Below are 20,249 nucleotides of genomic sequence, written 5' to 3' on the forward strand. Positions count from 1 at the left end.
GACCTTATGCAGTTGCAAGCGCCGTAAAACTCTTACTGTTTTTGTAACCAAACGGAAAGGCTTTTCTCCTGGCATTGGGTTGTTGTCTTGGATAGGTTGGACTGTTGTTGAATGAATAATGATGAATACTTGAGACTTAATTCTTTGTAGCTGTTGTGGCTACAGCCGGTAGTAATATGGCTTTTTATGAAACAGTCTGGTAATGGAAAAACAGGTTGGTATAGTGTTGAACTATCATTGGAATAGTTTAGCTTTGGGCTTTGGGTTCATTTCTCATCCTTGGTTCCTGCGCAAGTGACTGGTTTTACTATCTGGAAGTGGCAAGAAAATCGAAAGTACCAAAGATAGTATTTGATATTATTAATAATGACATTTAGCACATGGACTCTGATGCCTGGGACAAAGCAGCTTCAGCTGTACCTTGTCTGGCATTATGTCTTGTCTTGCCCTTAGACTAATTCATTAGTATTACTGATTGGTTTCTTCAATTTTTTACTTATGTTACAGTGGTTTTTATGGGAAGCAAGAAGTTTCCCAAGGAAAACTATTGGGACGAATTCTTGGCCAAAAACAGAGGAGAGTCCAATGCATGGACTGACTGTGAAAGGGTGAGTTTTCTGTGGGAAGTAAAGGCACAGGAAGATCCACGATTGGACAAGCGCGCTAACACAGATTTCGAGGGTTTCCAGAAATCGTGATGTACACCAAAAGTGGGCGTTGCCCTATCTTATGGAGAAGTTTGGTTTCATTGGTGTGTATATATTTATTTGGTTATAGAGAAAACTCTCCTTGTCATTTAAAGAAACTGAACAAAAGGCAAAAACTTTACCTCCGATTTTCTCTAAACAACACTTTTTGGGATAGCCCTCTTGTGCTTAAAAGCGACCTATTTTTCACTTAATTGTAGTGAAACCTTGAGACATTCTCACTTACAGGAATTTGAGTCTTATCCAAACTTTTGTGTGCGTTACTGGTTTGTCATTTTATGTGGGTGGTTGGCGGGTGCCCTGGTGTGGTTTGCTTCTTCTTTCCTATTGAACATCTATTGCCCTGATCTCTCCTCCTTCTTTTGTAACACCTCTAATCTTCGGCACTTATATGACCTTATTGTGTTGCAAGTGCTGCAAGGCTCTTACTAAAACTTAAAATAAACAGAAGTGCATGCTTCTTTGATAGGCCTGTCTGTTTCCACCAATAATTGTTTATATAACGTTCAGTATTATACTAGTCAAAAACTGCTATTCCAATCAGTGGAAGTGATTTTAATTACTTTTTTTGGGGGGGGGTGGAATGGCGGGACAAAAGAATATATAATAACCCCTCGTGGTAGACTTACTCGCATGAACACCATTTCTAAAGTACAGAAATGTGATATTTTTCTCTACTACTATCTTTTCTTCCTTTTATCCATTTTGTCAATTTATCCACTGAGCAGTATCACGGTACTAAATGCGAAAGTACAGATTCACGAATTGTATGCTGTTTCAGGAGCAATCATTGTTGCAGTGTATTCTTGGATTTGGACATTAAAATTTGATTGTTATTCTATTTTTAGAAATTCAGGTTTTATGTTGATCGAGTTCCAGGCAATTTATAATTTACTCATTACTTTTTTATCTGAAATTCTCAGTTAAAGGTTGCATGAATTTTTTAACTTTTTTTCAGACGTGTTTCTTCTTTGTGTCCCAGCAGAGTGAGTTTGTAAAGGCTTTGGATATATTTGCTCAGTTTTTTATAGGACCGCTCTTCAACAAAAACTCTGTGGACAGAGAAATCATGGCAGTTGACAATGGTAAGTGTTCTACCTTTAATTGCCTCTCTTTAGTGCAATCTGGCTTGACATTATACTTCTGCTCCACAGAATTCAACACTTAAATGGAATTCTGTGTTCTGCTCTAAAATGCAACTTCTGGAAAGAAAAACAGACCGCACAAATTGTGGAACATATAAATACTCCAGCATTGTAGGCCCTAAGATAAACAAGGCACTGAGGCCTGAGATTTAAACAATGGCCAACCCCATTTAATAGGCCTACTGCAGGAGAAGCTGTATGGGCCAACAAAAGAACTTAACCAGCATATGATAGGTACCATTTTTCAAGTACGATTTGATTGAGATGAAGAACAAAAAAGTATGCAACTTCTGATTGTATATTATATATATATATAATATGGAACCAGAAGCTTCTTTTTTCAGAGGCCTGAATGACCACGAATGAGAAAGGAACGACCTTTGTCACTTTTAGCACCATGAAGTGGCTAAAGAGATACTTTTACAGTTTATAGGAGAAGTATTATCATTTTGTGTTTATGATGTGTTACTCAGTCTGCACAGAGATGTCATTAAAATTTGGCAGTTGTCTGGTTTTCTGTCACTTCTGGAGTATTAAAGAAGACATGGCACCTTCTTGATGGGGAGGTTCAGGCTCTGTAGAACCAAAATTTATGATTTCAATTTCAGGAATGAAGTACACTTAACCATCAGCTTATATATATAGACTTTGTGGTGCTTGATCATTGTTTTGTTTGCGTCACTGTTTTTTGGGTGCGGTGGCGGAGAGGTTAGTGTTCTCGTCTCCGAAGCGGAAAGTCAGGGTTCGAGCCTTGTTTCGGACACGGATTTTTTTAGCCCTCTCCTGCCCGCCCAACAGTAATAGGTACCTGACTTCGAGTTGGGGAAGTAAAGGCGGCGTGGAAAGGAACTGGCCACCCTACCGCAATATGCCGAAGGCCCAGTAAGTTGTCTCACTAACAAGGCAATCTCCAATATCGGGATTGGATGCGGGAACAACTTTACTTTTTTTACTGTTTTATGCGAAATGCAGCAGAGTCTTCTTTCTGCTTTATCAAGTCAATAATTCAATACAAGACTAAATGGCCAACAGTGTGCTGGAAACAGTTTGAAGATGGCTGTATTGTGCTTATAATTTTGAAGACAAGATGTAAACGATTATTTTTTAATTTATTTTTTTGTCATAAGAATGCCAGATGGTTGCAAGTAATGACAACGAGAGGGTCAGAAGTGTCATGTCACATGAGCTGGTGGAACAAGGCCATCCTATGAAGAAGTTCATGGCAGGTAAGAGGCATATGATGTGTCAAAAGTTAATAGAACTTTAACCCTCTCCGTACGTCGTGTTTTACTATCGTATCCATACAACATGGGAAACTCTGTGCCACCACTTTCCCGTACGCTTTACATAGCAGTCGGTCAAAATGAAATTTTGAGAAAAAATGAAAGCTTCGAAGAGATCTTTGTATTAAAAGTATTCTAAAGTGTGAATAATACAACCCCGGGAGTACAAAATGACCGCAGGGAGTACGGATAGGGTTGACATATTGTGCATTGAATGTAAATTCTCATGTTATGCTTCTTTTTTTTTAAAGCAAAATTGTGAGAGTTTTTTTTGTTGCTATAATATACTCACTTTTCAGACAGACAGGCTAGGTGCTTTGCTGTCACATGCAGCTGATTTGAGTTTGATTCCTGAGTAGGGAGAGTTTTTATTGAATGTTTCATCTTTCTGCTGTGACATTCGAGTCCCTCTGAGCACGGGCTGGCTTTGACAGGCAGGGTCAAAGCAGCCCATCTCATAAACAATCTAAATTGTGTGGATAAAAGTGTTAAGAGTCATGATATTTTAATGTTTACGGTACTTATGACCTCATTGTTTTACTTCCTGTGTCCTGGTAACCTAATTACGGTCTCGCTTTGCTTCGCTGTTGTCTTTGTTTTTTTGTTCGCATTGCGAGTGTGCAGGCCGCAACATGAGCCATTGAACCTCTGTGCATAATCCGCTGTGTTCTGTTATGGATCCTTCCTTGTATTCACGACGTGATAGGATATTACAAATATGACATAAAGCGTTGGCAGTTACGTTTAATTTGATCTGCTTTCAGGCAACAAAAAGTCCCTCAAGGATGATCCTGAACAAAAACACATCAATGTTTATGAGCAGCTTCATGCTTTCTACCGCCGCATGTACTCCGCACATTACATGACGCTCGTTATTCATTCAATGGGTGAGTCTTTCAGTTGGGAAGAAAACGGTAAATCGTTTTATTTGCTAATGGTGTAGATTCCAATGTATTTAACTATGGAAAAGCTTCGACTTTAAGGAAGGAGATTGAGAACAAACTGGTAGGTTTTATCTCTTTACCTCATTTATTTTTAATTTTGTTAGTTGAAGTGCTGTCTTTGTGCTTTCTTTTATTTTGAGGTAAAATTGTGTTAATATATTATGTAAGGCCTCATGCTCTGTAGTGTTACATTGTGAAAGCAGTTGTTTTTATCTTTATCTCTCAGAGGAAACAATTTTCATCCTGACGTTGATATATATTGAAAGCTTGCATAACTTCACATCTCTATTATTGCTCAACTTTACATCTCTGTTCGTCAGGAAGATCATTTCAATACAGTGTCTCAGTTCCATGTGACATGTACAGCTTTGCAGTGTGTTATATGCAGGCAACGGTTTTTCTCATACTCTTTCTAGCTACCAGTATCCTCACCCATTTGTAGCTGTATGAACTGATGACAATAAGTACAAGGAATATTTCATCCTCTTAACCAACCTGATAATTAAATCCCCAACCTTTTCTTTCGAAATACCATGCTTTATTGCTAGACTACAAAAACTACCCTCCTAGGTGTGTGGCCCAGAAGGGTGTATATTCCTTATCTGCCTCTCTTCTGAAAATCATTGCACAGATGAATGGATATAATCCCTCCCCTTGGGGTGTTAAAAATGTTATGCTGTGTTATGCACTCTGTATGGTTAGGATGTCTGCCATAATTTATCTTTTTTACAGATACTTTGGATGTGATCGAGAAGCAGATTATAAGAATATTTTCCAAAATTCCTAACAAGTAAGTGGAACAATAGTAGATATGTGAAGTGGGCTGACAAAATCAGTTACTTCTCGGATTCAAGCCTTATGGAAATAGATATATCATGCTTTTTGGTGAAGTTTTTACATTTTATAAGTATGAAATAATAAAGGGCATGTTATAGTAAAAGAATATTGCATCAATAGAAACTCTATACATTTGACCCTAATGTCGTTTTTTTGCCAATATCTCTATTTGTGGATTGCGAGAAGTAACTCATTTTGTCAGCACACCTCACATATAACAATGTTCTTTTTATGTTTTATTTGACCAGTTTTATCGTATCGTGTGCAATGTTGTTAGAAATAGACGTGATGGTACTTCTTTCTTTATGAGAATTAATTTTACACTTGAAGGTATATTTTTTGGATGGCAGTGCATTGTGTCACAGACAATAATTATGGACCTACTATCCAAGCCAAGTCACTGTCCAAATCAAGATTGTCACTGAAATTCCTTTACAACACACCTGCTTTTTTCTTACTCTGACTCAATCTCACGATCTAGGTCTAAAATTGTGGATGATACAAATACTTATGGGAATTTTGAAAGACAGCACATATTTAATTCTAGCTGTTCAGGAAAATCCATGAAATCAATTCTGGGTGATGGGAGTTAAGGATGACTATTTTGCTCAATGGACTTTGCTTTGAATTTATGGAAAAGAAGAAAAAGAGCTGGACACCCAAGAGCAGTATGATCTTGATCTGCTCTCCCTCCCAGGAGTTTTTCACATTATATTGGCTGATGATGCTCTCACTTGAAGGTGTGGGTTTTTTTTTCCCTCTAATGATCTACTTCTTTCTTCTGATCCCTCAATTTCCTTTGCTGCTGTGTCTGTGTGAGGTACACTGTTGCGAACTCTCTACAAACATTACTGGAGAAACATCCATTCTTATTAATTTCTAGCTCAGCTGTCCTTGTGCGAATGATAATAAAATATAAATGTGTCGTGACGTGATGGAATCAGGCGCTTGTCAATTTTTGGGCATGTGGAGTTATTGGTTTCATCATAACACTTGTTCGTTTGGCTTGCTTTCTTTGAAAAAATTACACATCCATTCTGAATAGGAGTCGAGATATTTACAATTGAAGGAGATGTTGATGCTTTGTTTCAAAAGAAAAATTAACCAGAAAATGGCCTACAAAGTTTATTAACTACCAAAGCTTGAGAGTGATTGGGAAATGCCAATTTATACATTTTGTGCATTTGATCAATGTTTTTCCAGTAAAATGCGCATATGGTCGAATGTGTTTTCAAATGTGCATTTAAGATGTTGAGCCAAAAATAGAGAATTACAACAACAACAAAATTACCCAAAGCCCAGAAAAATGCCAGTTTCTTTGCTTTCCCTCTTTTGACGAGCGCCTGATTTCACCACGATGTCTCACAAATGATTATACATGCCCCCCCCCCCCCACACACATACACACACAGACAAGCACACACACACTCTCATTTTTTTAATCCGAGCGTATCTATCTTTTATTACAGTGCAATTCCAAGGCCAAAGTTTATCAAGGTAAGCAGTTTCTGAAAACTTTCTCAAAATTTACTTTTTGACAAGGTAGGGGCCTACATCACAAGTAGCTCAAGTATATGAAAGATGCAAGGAAGGAAAGTCTTACTGTTCAGCTAGAAGGCATGCCAAGCGTCCCATTGTATGTTTGTACTGAAATGTGTATATAGATCAATTTATGACCAGTAATAAGTTAATCGTTCAATACATTCGTTTTCTTTACTCTACTTTGTGCTTACATTAGTTGCTGAGCGGGGATGCAGTTTGTAGAGATATTAATGCAAATACTGTTTAGTATTTTGAATGCATAAGAAAAAAGTTGCCCCCTTTGTGAAAAGTTTCAAGAATGCTCGAGCTCTTATATGTCTTTGGTTTGATTATTATTAGACCAATAATATTTTATTTGATATAACTGGTGATTGGAGGGTGCCATTGATTGGTAGGTCCTGTACTTCCTTTTTTCCCCTTCTGTTATTTCTGTTTGTCTGTTTTACTTTTTCCCCAGTACTAAATGACTGTTTTTGTGTAGATGTACCTCTCAGTATTCAAACAAACTTGGTTGATTTAATTGTAAAGTTTCTTTTTAGACTAACATCAGTTAATACATAACATTCATTCATAAGCCACCCTTTCAAGAAAGAAGCTTCAATAAACTGCTGAAAGGTAGGCACAAGTGTTGACCTTAGAACTTCCATAGGATTTTTTTCCTTTTGTTTTTGTCTCTTTTTTCTTAACTGTTATTCTGAAGCTTGATCAGATGTCTGTTTAGTGTGTTATACTCTGAATTTATTTCTGTTGTAGTGAATCATTGATCCTTTTAACCCTCTCCGTACGCCCTGGGGTCATTATTACCCGCGGGGTTCTATTCTTCTCTTTTTAAAATACCTCTAGTGCGAAGATCTCTTCGAAACTTTCAGTATTTCTCAAAAAGTCATTTTGACAGACTGCTATGCAAAGCGTACGGATCGGATTAACGAGTAAATTTCATCTTCGGAAAGTGGTGGCACAGAGTTCCCCACGTTGTGTGGGTACGATAGTAAAACATGACGTACGGATAGGGTTAAATTCATATGTTTAGAGATTCCTTTCCATGTGTTGTTTCAACAAACCTTACTGAAATCAGAAACGTTATCCTCGTCACAGAAGGTACATAATGTCATTTTCTGAACTTTTCATTTGTGGACACAAATAAATACTGTCTTGAACTGGTTGCCAATTCTCATCTGTGAATAAAACCGTTTCTGTTTCCTTTTAATGGAAAGGTGAATTCAGAAAGAGTTACGGTACTTTTTCCAGTCTCGCTTATAGACAATGAGAGAAAGGATGAATTTGTTTCTTGGATAAGAATTATTCATACATGATTCTTGAATGAAATTTCCCGTTCCTAAAAACGAATTTAAAGGTGGGCCAGTTTTGGATGATTCTTTATCCAGCCATAATGCTATGAGAATATTACGCTGTTTGGTCAGTTGGTATCAAGCTTGACTGGGATGAGTGCAGTCCTATCTTTTATCTTCAACTTTTTAAAAACTTTGATTGTTTTAGCTTTAGTAGAGGTTTTACGGGGCTCACAACTGCATAAGGTCATATGAGCGGCAGAAGATTAAAGCTGTTACAGGAGAGTAACTGACATAAAAAAGAAGGGGAGATAAGGACGACAGATGTTTGATAGGAAAGAAGAAGCAAACCACACCAGAGCTCCCGCCAACCACCCACTTTGGTTGTTTGAAGAACTGTCATGGCTCTCTGCCCACTTTATTCTGTCCTAATGGAGATGGATGTCAATGGCAGATATGTGCTGCCTCTGTGGGCTATTTAGAGAGCGGAAGAGAAGTTTATGTTAGAATTTAAGAAAAATTATGTAATGAATGAGTTCGATAGGTTTATTGTGTTGAAATGGGCTTTGACCCTCTTAGCATGCTATTGTGCTGATAAAGTAAGGTGCTGTATGTGTGTGTGTGTGTGTGTTTATCATATCGTGTGCAATGTTGTTAGAAATAGACGTGATGATACTTCTTTCTTTATGAGAATTTTACACTTGAAAGTATATTTTTTGGATGGCAGTGCATTGTGTCACAGACAATAATTATGGACCTACTACCCAAGCCAAGTCACTGTCCAAATCAAGATTGTCACTGAAATTCCTTAACACACCTGTTTTTTTCTGTACTCAATTTCACAATCTAGGTCCAAAATTGTCGATGTTACAAATACTTTTGGTATTTTTTTATGACAGTGCAGATTTAATTCTAGCTTTGTGTGTGTGTGTATGTGTGTGTGTTTGTATGTACGTTTCAATGTTAGTATTCTGCTGGTACGATATAATAATATACTTTGAAGCTGGTAAAAACATAATTTCAATGTCTTCAGGTAGAGAATCAATGGAATCAATTAATTATTTATGTTGTCTTTCCTAATCTCCAATGTAACTGAAATTTAATGCTACTTTAAAATCCTAGTTTCTTGTGTTCTTATTTGGTTTGTATATCAAGTGATTCCAATGGAAGATGTACACAAAATGGAACTGATCTGGGCTCTCCCTCCCCTTATGGATCATTACAGGTAAACCTTTCTTTTGTAAGTAATAATAATGATAATAATTGCAGTTATAATATATCCCATGTTCACGCTCAGAAACATTCTTGGCTTTCCGGGAAGCATACAGTGCAAGCTGCAGATCTCACATGTTCAAACAATAACAATCAGACAAGATCTTTCTCTTTCCAAAACGGGATACTCGTTCCCCAGCGAGTATTACTTGGTAAAAAGTTGGTGGCTTTTATTATGTGAGCGACTTGGATCTGATTTCTATGTAGAAAAAAAGTGTTATTGAATGTCTCTTTCTTTCAGTCTAGATGCAGTGTGCCATACAGTTGGGGGTAAAAAAACTGGAAGAAGCCCATCTTGTAAATGAAATGGTCTAGTCTGTGCTTGTTGTTCTTGGGGATGTAATTCTTTTCCTGATTGTATAAGCCTTCATCATCATCATTGCCTTTCTCACACTGGGTCAGGGTATAGCCCACCAACAAACGCTTTCCACCTTTCTTATCCTGGGCTAGCCTCTTGATATTATTCCACGTCTTCCAACTTTTCTGTACATCGATTTCTGTGACTTTTCTCCATGTTCCACTTGGTCTTCCCCTTGATTGTAGAAGCCTTGGAATTGTAAAAAGAAACAGTGTTTGAATGTCTGTGTTTGAAAGTAAAACATTAGTGAAGAAGTAAAAAGAAATTTAGAATTCTGGGAAGAATATTTGGGAAGATTGTTAATGAATTTAACTTTGTGTACATTGATAGCTCTGAATCATTGTGCCTGAACATTTTAGACTAACCTATCTTGTAACCCTTGTCTGTGTTACATTACAGAAATATCTGCTTTTTACTTTGATAAAAGTATATCACAGTTCTTAGTTTCTCGAATATATCATAATTGAGAAAAATTCTGGTGGTTTTTTGGTGGTTTTTTTAGTAGAGGGTTTTACGGTTTGAGTTTCCTTTTTTTCCTCCTAAAACTGTTTTTCCATCCTTAGGGCTCGAGTGATTGAGTTTTTGTCTTTGCTGCTGGGCCATGAGGGGAAAGGAAGTATTTTGTCAGTCTTGAGGAAAAGGTAAGGGATTTCTTTCATGGATACAAGGTTAGTTGCTTTAAAGGGACAATTTTCTAACTGTCTTATGTATTAAGATATCTTTATATTTCTTATTTTTAAAAACATTCTTTTGAACCGTTTGACTAGTCTGTTATGGCGGGCTTGATTTTGAAGTAGACTGTAAACTCACAAGGAGTGGTGGTGTGTATTGTCTCAGAAGCTGCAATGATATTTTAATATTATGAGAAGGATAATGATGATATTGGCATTATTAGTAATAATGTCAATAAAGTATTAAAAAAGATTAGAACATTTTGATTATGGAAATTAAAATAATGTTAAACTATGCTCATTATTTTGATCATTTTGCCATGGCCCCTTCCCTTTCTCTTTCTCTTGAAGTTGGAAGACTGACTACGGTTTCCTGCTTGATTTAAAAAACTTCATGGAAAAATAGAAAAGCAAACAGCAATTAAATCTGAGGGAACTATTTTCTCGCAATGCTTAGCTTGAAAAAAAAAGGTGAAATAAAAGTGTAAAAATGTGGAAGGTGTGACGGCTACCTATGGCCTCACATTATAAAAAAGATTAATACATGAAGAGAGACAACAACACAACTGCTCTCCTTGCCTGCCTGCCGGTAACTGACCTTTATTTACTTAAGATCACACTGAAATCCTGTGTGCATATTGAAAACGAGGCGATGTGTGACGTACCAAGAAGGGGGACACAACCGTGACAATAGAGAATCATTTTTTCAACACTCGCAACACAGTTCATTCCCATTTTCACATCAGACACAAACATTACAGAAAGGGTGGAAAAGAATGAGAGATTGATTTGACTTGAGGGTCCTTCTTATTGGTCCAGGCACTTGGCGCTAGAGATGTCTGGAGGCAATGATATGACAGGTTACACACACAACTCCACCTGGTCAGCTTTCATACTGTCCATCAAACTGACCGACGTGGGCATGAAGCAGTATGAGGAGGTGATGAATAGTTTATTTGTGAAGCGGGCTGACAAAATCAGTTACTTTTCGGATTCAAGCCTTATGGAAATAGATACATCATGCTTATAGGTGAAGTTTTTACATTATTTTAGAAGTATGAAATAATATACGGCATGGTTAGTGAAATGATATCACATCAATAGAAATGCTACACGTTTTTTTTGTTACCAATATCTCTATTTTTGGATTGCGAGAAGTAACTCATTTTGTCAGGACACCTCACATTTTTAATTGACAATTTTTTTCCTGGTGTTGATATTCTACAGTTTTTGGCTAACATGGACTAGATTTACGTGCATAAAACAATGTTACATTTATGAAAGTTTTTTTGTTGCACACCAACTGATGATGGGGTCTTTTATTTTAATCAGTACAGACAGACTCAGGGGTATAGGATTAGGTGATTATAGGCAACATGGGCACCGTAATCTATAGAGTGCAGTACATTGAGTGTATCAGAGTAGTCTAAAATAATGAATAAATGACTGACATATTGAATTATATTTTATAGAAGGCTGCTCTGTTATAGAATGAATTTCACTTTTATTGGGATAGTTTCATTGCATAACCATTTAAGTGGCTTCCTTCACCCCAAGAACCAACACCTTTGCACCCGTCTTTAAATTCTTTTTTTTTTTCAATGCTCAGGTTCTGGGGGTGATCTTCCAGTACATCTTACTTCTGAAGAAAGACTTGCCCGCACATGTGTTTGAGGAGCAGAAGCATATTGAGGAGACCAAGTATATCTTCAAAGAACAGGTGACCTGAACAGGGTGGCACTCCGATGTGATGTTAATAATAATAATAAATAGCATTTGTATAGCGCATGTCCCCACTCGAAAGCAAGCTCTATGCGATTTACGCTGTATTATTACCCCAGCAGACCAAAAAACACTCAGAAACATTCTCAACTTCCCGGGAAGCATGAAGTGCAAGCAGCTGGTTAAGTGCTCAAACACTAAAAAACTGACGAGATCTTTCTTTGTCTACAGCTGGGTACCCAATTCCACCTGGGTGAAGTGGGGAAAATTCATGTAAAGTGTCTTTCCCCAAGGACACAATGTCGGGCACGCGGCTTGAGCCCCGAACCCGCAACCTCACGATTACAAGTCTGTTAGCCTAACCACCAGGCCACTGACGCCACCATGTTGATGGGGAGCAGATTCTAGGAGCTCTCATGGTCGAGAGATTTCTCTGTTCACCTCTCATTCAATAGGTCACGAGTTCGAATTTGTATAGCGACGGAAAATTTTCTTCTTTAAATTGATCTCCTTTCACCTTTTTTCCTGCTCTCTAACAATGTTCTGTCATCTGTTTTTGTCTCCACTTTCTGCCCTCACCCCCTCACCTCCTCTTGGCTCCTGACTCTTTCTGCAGCCTTTCCACTGCTACTCCTTGGCTCCTTATTGCTGTCTTTCAGCCACACCCCTGATCTTATTGTAGATTCGATCTAACTCATAGCTTTCTTGGATAAGGGCAAAAAGTCTCAGAGGTCGCGACTGGCACACTTTTTCTTTCGTGTTTACAGAAGCAGCACCTCCCACCCCTGTTTACTCATCCAAGTACTCTCTCTCTCTCTCTCTCTCTCTCTCTCTCTCTCTCTCTCTGCCTCACTCTCTCTGTCTCTCACACACACACACACGCATGCACACTCACACTATTTCTTCCATACAAGCTTCTTCATGAACAATCTGCAACCATATGCACTCATACATACACACAAACTTGACTTGTATGTTTTTGGTTATTTTTGCTAGAATAATAATGATAAACTGATCTAAACAGGATTCCATCTATTCCTATGTGGAGGAGCTAGCAGAGAACATGCATATGTATCCTCCGGAGCACTATCTGTGTGGCAGGACACTCTACTTTGAGTATAATGAGCAGGTCTGTCAGCTGTCTCCTACCTATGTGCATATGTGAGGAAGCCTGGTGAAATCAGGAGCTCATCAAAATAACGAAATCCGAGAAACAGGCATTTTCCTGCTAGTTTGGACATTTTGATTGAATTTTTATTTTTTGGCTAACCTCTTTTATGTGCGTATAAAAACACATTTCTATATGAAATTTGTGGAAAAACATTTATAAAAAGCAGAAAATAAGCCATTTTTTATTATTTTCCAAAGACTATAGTTATTGGAGTTACAAAACTGGCGGCCATTTCCTCGCTAATTTCACCACTTAAACCAGGCAACGTCACTACCTTCAATAGCAAGTATCTTGATTTCTCTTCCAGAGAAATGGATGTTTATTTCATTTGATGCAAGGCAAATAATCAGCTGTTAGATGATACCAATAACTCCACTTTCCCAAAAATTGACGAACGCCTGATTCCATCGCGTCATAACATATATTATTTGTGTTCACCTTTGTGTGTGTGTGTGTACGTGTGTGTCAGTGGAGGTGTATTTTACAACATACCAGTGCATAATGGCAACATGTCAGCCTCAATGAAAGAAAATGAAATGATAAATAATGCTAAAGTTAAATACCCTTCTCGACACATTTACGGTTATTTCTGAGGCTGAATGCTTGGTCCCTTGTCAAGATACAGGGGATATAAGGCAAGGAGAGGGCTTCAATGCTTCTGAATTTTTCATCATTTAATTGGATATTGCAAGTCCCTCCTGAGGCATCTATGCTCACGCTATTAAGCATTGAAAAGACAATGCAATGAGAAAACTTGTTTCCACATCAAGTATATCTAGTCTTCGCATTGATTTTCTAGGGATTTGTTTTCTTGTTTCCACATCAAGTATATCTAGTCTTCGCATTGATTTTCTAGGGATTTGTTTAAAAGATGGTTTTAATGATATTGCTTTTGTAACTAAGTTCGAGTTTTGCCCTTTTAAGTGTTCGTTGAATGCAAGGTATTTACATTGATCTTAACCCCTTCAATGCTGCAGGTAAATAGGCCCCTGTGCCGGGGGAAAATCCCATGAACCAAGGCTGCTCAGGGGTGACCCCACTCTACCTCCCATAACTTTTTTATTTATGATTATTTCCTCACGGATTTCTGCATAAACATTCTACGTTGAACCACTTTTCTATTGATATAATTTTAGGGGGACTTTTTTGAGAGGTAGATGGAGAAAAGTTGGAGTTGGTAACACGATGCCAAAAACAACACCACCAAACAACATAAAACAACACACATTCGAGTAATGATAAACTGAGACCAAAAAAAGGGGGAGTACATATTGTGTGAGTGTCTGCAGGTAAAGAGGCTTTTCCTACCTTATACAATGCTCGTATGATCCATATATATAGATGCATGTAAGCCCATCTGTGTTTACTGACAATAAATCATTTTTGTGCAGTAGAAGTGTTAGATCTGAATCTAATTTTCTCTTTGAGCTAAAATCTGAATCTGACGCTTTCAAATGTGGGGAGGGGGGGGGGGAATGGTGGTAAACATAAAGGGAAGGTACCCCAATAATAAAGACAAGATTTAAGCAGTAACTTCCCTTATAATTGGTATCAAAACAACCTCTGTCACAGTCCCGTAAATTCTACGGGCCATAGGCGCAGCACTGCATGGTTGAGGCCCGTAAATTCTACGGGCGGGCGGGCGCGGCAGCGAAGAGGTTAATGTGTTGGGAAAAAAAGGGGGTTATCTTTTTCCTTGAGTTCAGTCTGAATTCTTGTTGAGCCCAATTTTGTTCAAATGCGAGTTGCCCTGTATTTACTTTTATTCTGTAGGTTTGTGAATTGTACATTGTTGCTGTGTGGTCCCAGTGCATTTTGTATGGGCCAACTGTATTTCTCCGAACGCTAAGGAAAAGAAACTTCAACTCTATTTCTCCGAACGGTTTCCGTCCTCGAGATTTTTTGGTTATTTGCGAATTGAGTGGCCCACGTGTGTGTGTGTGTGTGAGTGAGTGTGCCTGCGTGAGTGTGTGTGTGGGGGTGTGTGTATGTGTGTGTGTAAGGTGTGAACGAGGGGGCGTGGAGGAATTTTTGTTTAGTCTTTGCTTTAGGTGTGACTAAATGCAAAATAGGTTACGGCCAAAGTCGAGCAGTTTTGTTCTCTCGCAGTACCTTTTGAAGGCATTTTCAAATGAAGTATAGTCTGGGAACGTTGCCCCTATCGCAATTGAAGTATCTGAATATTCAGAGATCTAAAAATCTCCAGCTCTAGAAAAATCAAATTCGATGCAAAAAATGCTTCTTCCCAGTCCTCCCAAAATGACAGAATGAAAGATGACGCCGAACTCTTGCCTATAACTAAAAAATCTCGAAAACGGAAACGGTTCAGAGAAATAAAGGTCAGGTTTATTTTCCCGAGCGTTCGAAGAAATATAGTCTCTTCATTTTATATGTGCATGCTGTACTGTTCACAGCTCATCAGAGAGTGCCTCGATTTCCTGAAGCCCCAAGGAATGCTGATCATGCTGTACAATAAAGTCTTCATTAACCTCCCAGGCCTGAGAGAAGAACCATGGCTTGGTACCAAATATGCCATTTCAGGTACTGTCGAACCTGCCAAGACGGCCACCACTATATGTCAGCCACCTGTACAAATGGTCACTTTCCATCCCACCCCCCCCCCCCCCCCCCTTGCATTTTTTCAATATAGAACTAATGTCACTGTGTAAAACAGTCACCTGTTCAACGCAGCCACGGCCACCATATTTTATCACACAACCCCTATCACATCAAACAATAACACCTATCTTAGACAGCCACCTTTGTGACTCCCATTACGTTTTGTCATAAATTATGCATTGGCCCCTTGTGTTTCGGGCGAGCCATCATAATCCAATCACCTGTCGTTGTCAGGTAGTCCCTCCAAGTGGGTGGGTGATGGGTGCTCTGGTGTGGTTTGCTTCTTCTTTCCAATGAAACATCTGTTGTCCTTATCTCCCCTTTTTCTTTTTTATGTTTGTTACTCTCTTGTGACACCTCTAATCTTCTGGCTCTCATATTACTTTATCAGTTGCGAGCGCCGTAAAACCTCTTAAAACTAAAACTAAAAGTCCCTCCAACCGATCATGTTGTGTTTGCCCCTCCTACTGTTGACCAATAGGTAACAAATTTTCTTCTGCTGATGAGGAAGCGTGTGATCCGTTATAACCCGAAAGCCCAACCCACAACTCATACACAAATCGTAAATGAGATGAGTGGTTACTGTTTACCCAGTCTGTACCAAAACAATGGATGTCAACATGAACTAACGACAGAAGCGTCGCTCGTTCTCCAAGTGGTAGCAACCCATGTGTTTGTTTTAACATGGCACTCCGTCCTCCTCCTCTAACACATTTCGTTTTATTGTCACCCTTGCACAAAATCAGCAACAAAACAAAAAAAAGCAAACAAAAAATAAACCAACAACAACAACAACGCGGCTACCTTTGGTTGGGACCTCAGAAGGGAATGGTTTGTTTTCTTCATCTTAATCAGTCCTGCTTAAGACGGCCACCTGTCTTATACGGCCACTTTTCTCCTTGACAATGGGTGGCCGTCTTACACAGGTTTGACTGTATATACCTTGTACTGTAGATTAAGTTGGGCTCCAAGTTAGGCTTCGATTTTTTAGTCGTGTTTGTTGTCGTTGCTCTTGAAGTTAGTTAAAGTGTACCTTAATAGAGTACTTATGACCCCCCCCCCCCGGCGATGCCCCTGACGGAAGTATCTTTAGGCCTTTCCCAAAGGGGGGGACATTAACTAATTGTTCTTACGCACAGTAGAAATGTAATTGTAAATGGGCTGATTCAACAATGTCATGCTCATAACTGTGCCTGAACTGATCAGGGAACTGCTGCTTTTTCTTCCCTAATCCTTACTATCATAATTTTTCCTCCTCTTCTTTTGTATGTTTGTCACACTCTGTGACCCGCTATTACCGGGGTGCCTTGATAGTTGAAGCAGACTTTGTGCTGTTGAAGCTAGAGAGGTGAGCAAAGTAAGCCCGATTCCCTGTAAGGACTTCTCTGTTGACATCCACCCCTTGGCACTCATGTGACCTTACGCAGATGCAAACGCTGTAAAACCTCTGCTGAAAAAAAAAGAGTACTTATGGTATACCTGTCTTTGAGTGGGTCAAGAATTGACATGGAAACAAAAGGGGCAGACTTATGTATACTTAAAACTACTGGGTTGACCTCTGCAAAAGAGTTGAACGGAGAAGGTTAAGTAGCCTTAAGTATGGCATGGCTTGCATATATGGAAATAATGTGGGTGTTATGTTTTTTTATAATAGACCTTGACAATAAATGTTCATTTCTGAAAGGTTGCGGATAAAATATTTAGTTATGATTGTTTTTACTTGAGCATTTTTTTTTTCATCCTCAGATGTTGACAATGCACTCATAAAAAGACTGAATAGTAAGTGGTTACAGTAAACGTTAGTTCCTCAGAGTTGAAAGATAATACTGTTTAGCTGGAAATGGCTACGGAAAAAAGTAACTGTTGGATTAAAAATTTTTAAAAATATTTATAAGATGACCACTGCTTTCTTGTCCCCCAACGTAACATAAACATATTTTTTTTAATGAAGTCTTCATAAATATTTACAGCAACCTCTTTTCCTCTGTTGTCATTAAAGATGAAAAAATAGTGATTTTATTGTCAAGCTCCTTAACTTCTTTTGTTTTAATCTTTCTCCAGATGTGTCTTTGAATCCTGATCTCGCTGCTCCGGAGCCTAACCCTTACATTGGTAAATGCTGATGTCTTGTGCTTGAAAGAGCATTATATCATGTTGCTTCACACGTTATTGCTTTTTAGATCGCCTTTTTTCCCCTCTGGCTATTTGAAAGTGGGTGGATGGCGGGTGCTCTGGTGTGGTTTGCTTCTTTTTTCCTATCAAACACCTATCATCTTTATCTCCCCTCCTTCTTTTTTGTGTTTGTTACTCTCTTGTAACAGTTTTAATCTTCGGCACTTATATGACCTTATTGTGTTGCAAGTGCCGTATAACACTTACTAAAAAAAGCTTTGTGAAAAAAGGTTAAAAAAATGTTCATACACCTGTTTCTCTTCTGAATACAGCTCAAATTTCAGTTACTTTCCTTTTGATCAAGTTCTTCCTTATCTTCGTTGCGGTCCCCAGAGGGAGACATAAGAGAACATGGGAAAAACGGGCATAGTCACAAACTGGAAATTGTGAGGGTGTCGATTTTAAAAGCTTGTGGACTTAATATTTGTTTGACTTGTGGTTTATTGTTATGTTAGTTGAATGGGAAATCAAACAACAATAATCAAGCAACAGTTTGAACAGAAATACTTTATGAGTCAACAAGCGTTCAAAATTGATACTCTCATGATTTTCAGTTTTTGTGACTAGCAAAGCTTTCATTTGGGCATGTCCAGCTGTTTGCTAACCAAGATAGAAATTACCGTACTGGTGATGACCAGGTTTCCATAGTTCCCCTATGTCTGGTGTATCTCACTCAGTCTGGGTCACGCAGACAGGTCAAATCACTGCAGCCTGCTGCCCACTTGGTCTGTATTGGATTGATAGAAAATTTGTGGGTGGTTGACGGGTGTTCTTTCCTATCAAACATCTAACTTCCTTATCCCCCCTCCTTTTTTATGTTTGTTACTCTCTTGTAACACCTCTAATCTTCTGGCGCTCATATGACGGTATGCAGTTGCAAGCGCCGTAAAACCTCTACTAAAACAAACAAGAAAATTTCTCGCAGGAACATAAAATACTAAATTAATAAAAAGAATAAATTAGAATAAATAGGGGCAGAAGACACTTGCTATCAACCACTCTTGGGTCCTCCTTGACCTTGGAAGAATTTAAATGTGAGAAGTCTTGCATCATTTCAATATTTGTAAGCAAAAGCTTTAAATCAAATCTTAAGTTTTGTTCAGGTTATTTTATTAATTTATTTATTCTTGTTATATGAGGTTGGCTAAAGGATATGAACATTTGCACTTCCTCACTGACCACAGGAGCGGCAACTCCTCAGAAAGTGGTGTGCCACGCGTATATAATAAGTCCCGTATTCATCCATTCTCACTCTGTATGTGAGGCAGTGTGGTGAAATCGGGAGCTCATCCAAATAATGTTTTTGAAGAAACTGGCATTTTCCCTCAGGTTTGGGAATTTTAATCGAAATCTTGTTTTGTGGCTCAACGCCTTTCATGCTCGATAAAGAACACATTTCTGTGTGGATTTTACTGAAAAGCGTTGATTAAAGGCATTAAAGATGTAAATTTTAAGTTTCCACGCACTCTCAAGTTGACGAAATAACTAAACTTTGGTGGCCATTTTTTCACTAACTTTACCTCTGAAACCAGGCGACCCCCACCTCCTTCAAACGCCAATATCTCGACTTGTATCCAAGATAAATGGGGGTTTTTTCATCAAAAGCAAAGCAAATGCCCAAAAATTGATGAGCGCCTGATTCCACCACGTCGTGACATATATAGTCTCTATCCCGAACACGGTTAATCCAAATACAGTGGTAAACCAAAATAAAATAAAATCCCTTATTTAGCCCTATCCGTACGTCGTGGTTTGCTATCGTCTCCATACAAAGTGGGGAACTCTGTGCCACCACTTTCTAAAGAGGAAATTTACTCGTTAATCCGATCCGTACGCTTTGTATAGCAGTCTGTCAAAATGAGTTTTTGAGAAATATTGAAAGTTTCAAAGAGATCTTCGCACTAGAAGTATTCTAAAATGTGAAGAATACAACCCTGGGGGTATAAAATGACCCCAGGTGTACGGATAGGGTTAATAAATTTTCTAAACCAAAAACCGAGCTAACCGAAAAAAATCTGATGGTCACACAGTTTTCGGTATAAGCGGACTACACTGTATTAGAATTTGTATCTTGTGGGGGCGCTGGACTGGTACCAAAAAAAGTGCAGTTTTGTCAGTCGTGGTATTTTTATTTATTTGTTTTTTGTTCTCTTCCACAGCGACAAACTTCAACCTGGTGAAGACGAGAAAGTCTACAAAGGTGTGATGGCTGCTCAGTTAGTCTCTCCTTTTTTTTATAGTAGAGGGTTTTACGGCGCTCGCAACTGCATAAGGTCATATGAGCGCCAAGGGGTGGGTGTCAACAGAGAAGTCTTTACAGGGAATCAGACTTAGACTGTTCACCTCTCTAGCTTCAACAGCACAAGGTCTGCTTCGACTATCAAGGCACCCCGGAAATATCAGTCACAAGAGAGTGACAAACATACAAAAGAAGTAGAGGAAAATGACAATAGTAAGGATCAGGATATTGTAGATCAGGCTCAGTTATGAGCATGACATGAGTCAGCCCATTTACAA

At 38.5% G+C, this 20,249-nt stretch overlaps 1 protein-coding gene across 1 annotated transcript in view; it reads left to right on the forward strand.

The window, feature by feature from the left end:
- The window catches only part of LOC101857666 (nardilysin), a 54,608-nt gene that overhangs the window by 10,137 nt on the left and 24,222 nt on the right, over positions 1–20,249 (forward strand). The window contains exons 5-20 of the mRNA XM_005105881.2: positions 508–608; positions 1,666–1,792; positions 2,980–3,078; positions 3,900–4,022; positions 4,812–4,869; positions 6,386–6,413; positions 7,034–7,073; positions 8,903–8,972; positions 9,941–10,018; positions 10,868–10,988; positions 11,658–11,768; positions 12,795–12,899; positions 15,356–15,482; positions 17,307–17,339; positions 17,622–17,672; positions 19,892–19,932. Coding sequence (XP_005105938.1) covers positions 508–608; positions 1,666–1,792; positions 2,980–3,078; positions 3,900–4,022; positions 4,812–4,869; positions 6,386–6,413; positions 7,034–7,073; positions 8,903–8,972; positions 9,941–10,018; positions 10,868–10,988; positions 11,658–11,768; positions 12,795–12,899; positions 15,356–15,482; positions 17,307–17,339; positions 17,622–17,672; positions 19,892–19,932 — 1,313 coding nt within the window. The remainder of the gene's footprint in view (positions 1–507; positions 609–1,665; positions 1,793–2,979; positions 3,079–3,899; positions 4,023–4,811; positions 4,870–6,385; positions 6,414–7,033; positions 7,074–8,902; positions 8,973–9,940; positions 10,019–10,867; positions 10,989–11,657; positions 11,769–12,794; positions 12,900–15,355; positions 15,483–17,306; positions 17,340–17,621; positions 17,673–19,891; positions 19,933–20,249) is intronic.

The sequence above is a fragment of the Aplysia californica genome, unplaced genomic scaffold, assembly GCF_000002075.1.
Source record: "Aplysia californica isolate F4 #8 unplaced genomic scaffold, AplCal3.0 scaffold00498, whole genome shotgun sequence".
In the NCBI taxonomy this organism is placed as follows: Eukaryota; Metazoa; Mollusca; class Gastropoda; order Aplysiida; family Aplysiidae; genus Aplysia; species Aplysia californica.